Raw genomic sequence first — 5,153 nt, 5'->3', positions numbered from 1 at the left:
CTTTGTCAAAACTAATACTGATAAGGGTGCAGTGCGGTACAGGTGAAAGAGCAGAGAGTCAGAGAATGCAGGTTCAAATCTCAGATATTTTTTCTCAGGTTCAAATAAAGAAAGTAAAAAAAAAGTAAGCTTCAATCTGTATTCAGACACTATGAGTTCTTTCTCTGGGGATGAATAGCATTTTTCATCCTAAGTCCTTCAGAGTTGTCTTGGATCATTGTATTGTTGAGAATAGCTAAGTCATTCATAGCTGATCATCTTACACTATTGCTGTTACTTTGTACACAGTCTATTTCACTTTGCATCAGTTCATGCAAATCTTTCCAGGTTTTTCTGAGAGCATCCTGCTCATCATTTCTTGTAGTACAATAGTATTCCATCACAATCACATACCGCAATCAGCCATTCCCCAATTGATGAACATCCCTTCAGTTTCTAATTCTCTGCCCCCAGAAAAGAGCTGCTATAAATATTTTTGTTCATATAGTTCCTTTTCCTTTTTTTTAATCTCTTTTTGGATACAGACCCAGTAATGAAATTGCTACATCAAAGGGCATGCTGCAAACCCACACTTTTTTGAGTCTCAGTTTCCTTATCTGTAAAATGAGCATTCTTGAATTAGTTAGTCTTTGAGGCCCCTTCCTGCTCTAGATGGAGGACCTTGTGGGTGGGAAAAATCACTTCCCCTGCCCAGTCCTCAGGATCCTCCTCTGCAAAATGCACAGAATGGCCTCAAAGGCCTCTGAGGACCCTTCTACTTCTAGACTTAGGATCCTCTGACTGATGGGGGAAAGGGCGCAAGTGAGAAACAGACACCTTTGAAAACAAGATATGTCATGGCTCTTTATTTGAAATTGTGTTTAAATCATAATAGTAAAGTAACAGCACGTGTGGAAACCAAGTATTGGCTTTTCAGCTCCTGCTCAGCACAGACCAGAACAGAAAGAATCTAGGGCGGGAAGCAGAGGGAAAAGAATAATGGGGGGGAGGGGGGAGGGAGCTCTATCCAGCCTAGAATGAGCAAATATTTGCCATGAGGGCCATCTAAATAGGGCTTTGGATCCAGGAGAAGAAATCACTCCATTTTCCAGAGCAAGACAACAGGCATCTTTAGACATATCATACATTATATGAACATTTCAAATCCTGATGAAAGTAATTACTCAAATCATCTATTTCTAAAAGGAAGTCACATCAGAAGGGGGTAGGGGAATGGGAAAACTACAGAGAAACCGACAATTGAGAGTCACTGGATGCCCCCAAACACCGCTAGAGCCTCTGGCTGCTGTGCGGGATTAGGCATCTTCCACTGCCTTCACATCTAAATGACTTGACAGTTTGAACACAATACACATATTCCTTACTTCTGCAGAGAAATAAGCTTACCATTTTCATATTAATAACTTGAGATATAGGAGAGTTAGTAGCACCATGAAAAATGTTTTTTCCCCCCAAAAAAACTACAGTCTTGTTACTTTAAACATATTCAATGTGGTTCTTGTCTTAGCTGATTTTAAAAAAAAGGCCGTTTTAGTTTGTGGGCCAAAAGCAGTCTTCATTTGCATTTTCCCTGGGTCTAAGAGGTCCATTCTTTTCTTTGTTCCTTTTGTCAAACATGCAAGGGAGAAGGCTTGTTCCAGCATTTCACAGAGGTACATCTGGATCTGGACGGTAAACAGCCCTCTTTTTGGCTGTTTATAGTAGCACCATTGGTGGGGCAGAAACAGTGCACCCTGGGAATTTTCCATTCAAACAAATATCATCCTCCTCCCCAGAATTCTCCGAGATTTTATGTCCTCTTCATACAAACTTGACATCGACTAATGCGTGTCCTCAAGTCTCCTGTCTTGAGTGTCTCTGGTTGTGGGTTACTGGGAAAATAGAACCAAGACAGTGTTCAGATTTATAGGATCCCAGATTTGCTGAGAAGAGCCCTTACAGGTGATCTGATCCAGCCCTGCACTTTGCATATGGGGCAACTGAGGTCCGGACAGGGGAAGGGAATTGCTCCAAGTTATATATGTAGTAAGCAAAGGGAACAAAGCTTTTTCACCACTGAAAGGCCTCAGGAGCACCCATCTTCCCTCTTGTCCTCCCCTGCCCCAAGTAGTACACCTTTTCTCCCCTCTACTTCTGTGTGCACACTGCTTTTCTCTTCTCCCCACTTTGTGCCTAGGTGTGTGCTCATGACCACCCCCCCACCCAGGCACCCGTGCCTACATGTCTTCCCACATTTGCTTGTCTGGCTCTCTCCCCTGCCCTTGTATTCCTGTATTGGTCTTTCTCTCTCCTCTGCTGTCTGCTTCCGTGAATTGGAATCAATCTCCCTCCTCTTTCTCTGCTCCTATCATGCTTGCCTCTTTCTCCTTCTTTACTCCTCCCATGGTCTCCTTCTTTCTTTCCTCTGCTGCAGGTGTGTGTGTGTGTGTGTGTGTGTGTGTCCCTTTCTCCACTGTGGGTGTAGGTCTCTGTCCACTGCTATGTTTATGTGTGCCTCTCTTTGCTGGGTACATCTTTCCTCTGTTCTTGCATTGTAGGGGATTTTTCTTATCTCCTCTTTTTCTTTCTCTCCATCCCCCTTCTTCCCTGCCTTTCTGTCTCCCTCTCTTCCTCTTTCTGTCTCTTCATTTCTCTCCCTCTCCTTTCCTCATCTCTCTCCATCACCAAATGTCATCCCTTTTGCCCTCTCCCTCCCTCTCTATCTCTCCCTCCATCTCTCCTTCCTTCCCCCTCATCTCTTCCTTTCCTCCATCTCTCCTTCACTCTCCTTTATGTCTCCCCCCACATCTCTCCCTCTCCTTCCCTCCTTTTTGTCTCTCTCTTTTTTCCATCCTTTGTCTCTCTTGCCCTCTCTTCCTCCTCTTGATCCCTCTCTCACTGTTTTACGAATGGACTGGAAAGAGACAAGACTTGAAGCAAGGATACCAAGGGTGCCTGGGAGGATGGTGGTGTCCACAATAGCAACAGGTATGTTAGGAAGAAGGATGGGTTGTGGGGTAAAGCCAGGTTGAGTCTGAGATGCCTACAAGCTCTCCAGTGGAGGTAGATAACAGGCACTTGGTGATGTGTGTGTGTGTGTGTGTGTGTGTCTTTGTTCTCTGCAAACGTGTCTGTCTCTGTGCTCTGCCTAGATGTCTCTTTTCTGAAAAGCCTTGGTTCTAAGGCAGGCTCAAATGCTGACTTATTGGGCACTACCAGCCAAAGCCCACTCTTTGCTCTACCTTCCAAAGACTGACTACTAAGCATACCACATAACGGCCAAAGTTAAACCCCAAAGTATGAGTTACCTCTGCTTTTTTGGGACTGTGGGGAGGAAACCATCACCCCCTAAGCCAGTGCAAACTGGATAAAGACACAATTAGCCCTGGGTTTCCTGCCTTCTAACCAACTCGGATGGGCATTCACAACCTTTGACCTGAAGGCAAGTGGGCCTCACCTGAACATGTCTGATGCCTCCACAGTTGCCAGCCAGAAGCTGTAGGAGTTGGCATAGTAGTTGCAAGTTCCCCATCCATGACATTCAATGAAGGGGGCTGAACGGAATTCTTCTAGGCAGGAACCAGGAGAGGCCAGGGCCTGGCCAGAGCCCTCTGCACCAGCACTCATGTGCTGAAAAACGTGCATAAAGCAATGGGTCCCAATTCGGCCCTCATGGTTATACCACATCTACCCCGTGGGGTACCTGACAGGTTGAATTACTGAGGAAGAAAAGCCACACCCAGGGGTTCTCTCAAAGAGCTGATGGTATGCCATCCCCCACTGAGCTATGAGCTGTCTCTAGTAACTCATCATAATGTAGCCTGGAACAAGTAGGTTGAAATCCTCACCCTGCCACTTAAGACTTGTTGGACCTAGGGTAAGTCACCTCCCTTTCCTTGGCCTCCTCAGTTACCTCCCCTGTAAAAGAAAGGGGTTGGGCTAGATGGTGTCTGAGGTCCCTCCCAGCTCTAAATCTAGGCTCTTATGATCAAAAGGGGAAATTAGTTTACTTACCCCACTGTGTACCAATTGCCGATAATAAACGTTACGGGTGAAAATATTTATTATATATTGGTCAAAACTTAATCTTGGCCTCAAAGGTCCCTTCTAGGTCTAGATCTAGGCTCCTGTGTGAGACCTTGAGTAAGTCCCTTCGCTTCCCTGGGCCTCAGTTTCCTCCTCTGTAAAATGAGGGGACTGGATGAGAGAGCCTCTAAGGTCCCTTTCAGCTCTAGGTCCTCCGATCATAGAGGCCACGTCTATAGTTCTTTACAGTTGTTAGGCACTTTCAAAAACCTGCTATAATCTAATTTTACAGAGGTAGTCACATATATGGACATATGAAGACTATAGTGATATAAACCACAGAACCTTACATTGGAAAGGGAGCCCCTAAAGGAAGCAGGCATCCTCGCTCTGATATCCTTGAAAAATGATTCTCTACTCAGTGCTTGAATATCTTCAGTAATGGGGAACTCACCCCTTCCTGACGCAGTCCATTTCAGGTCTGGAGACCTCTACTTGTTAGGAAGTTATTCCTTAAATCAAGCCTAAATCTGCCTCTCCCCTCTCAAGTTGTTCCCTCCTCATGTTAATAGGCCCTCCCAGGGGGCTTGGGAGCCACTTACCTGACATACAAGCCAATACATAGATTGTACACCAATGTGTGTGTGTACACACACACACACACATACACACTCCTCCCCAAAGGAATCCAGTGGCCTAGCTGATGCCGGGATTCTATACATCAGACACTACCCATCTCAGAGACTTTACAGACCCAAGGAATAGACAGTTTTCTCTGACTAACAAATATAAAAGAAAACCACTTTTTCCATACCATCATAAAGGAATAACCAATCCAGAGAGAGTCCCAGCTCCGTGGGCAATGAGGGATCTGCGTGGTCTGACTGTGAATGGCAATCACTGTTGCTGGGGCTTCACATACTGAGCACCTAGAAGAGAACAATAGTCTGGGTCAGGATCTGGGCCACACTCTGCCTTCTCCTGGAAGAAGGTTCTCCTGGGGAAGGAGGGGAGGGCACAATGGTCTGAAGAGAAGTGGGACGCAAACTATGGGAAATGGCATCATACTTACTGCCACATGACCTAAGCTACTAGCTGGGGGGCGGAGATCAGGGAAGGAGTGGGGCAGAGCCAATGCTTTAGCTCTG

General features: G+C 45.7%; 1 protein-coding gene across 1 annotated transcript in view; it reads right to left on the bottom strand.

The window, feature by feature from the left end:
- Window positions 1-839: 839 nt before the first annotated feature.
- COL4A5 (collagen type IV alpha 5 chain) overlaps window positions 840-5,153 on the bottom strand; it is a 202,363-nt gene continuing 198,049 nt past the window's right edge. The window contains exons 49-51 of the mRNA XM_027839100.1: window positions 4,820-4,934; window positions 3,437-3,609; window positions 840-1,871 (exon numbers count right to left, since the gene is read on the bottom strand). Coding sequence (XP_027694901.1) covers window positions 1,790-1,871; window positions 3,437-3,609; window positions 4,820-4,934 — 370 coding nt within the window. The 3' untranslated portion in view covers window positions 840-1,789. The remainder of the gene's footprint in view (window positions 1,872-3,436; window positions 3,610-4,819; window positions 4,935-5,153) is intronic.

The sequence above is a fragment of the Vombatus ursinus genome, unplaced genomic scaffold, assembly GCF_900497805.2.
Source record: "Vombatus ursinus unplaced genomic scaffold, bare-nosed wombat genome assembly UNPS02004677.1, whole genome shotgun sequence".
NCBI classification, from domain to species: Eukaryota; Metazoa; Chordata; class Mammalia; order Diprotodontia; family Vombatidae; genus Vombatus; species Vombatus ursinus.
The sequence above is the reverse complement of the archived record's forward strand: the minus strand, read 5'-3'. Positions and strand labels throughout refer to the sequence as shown.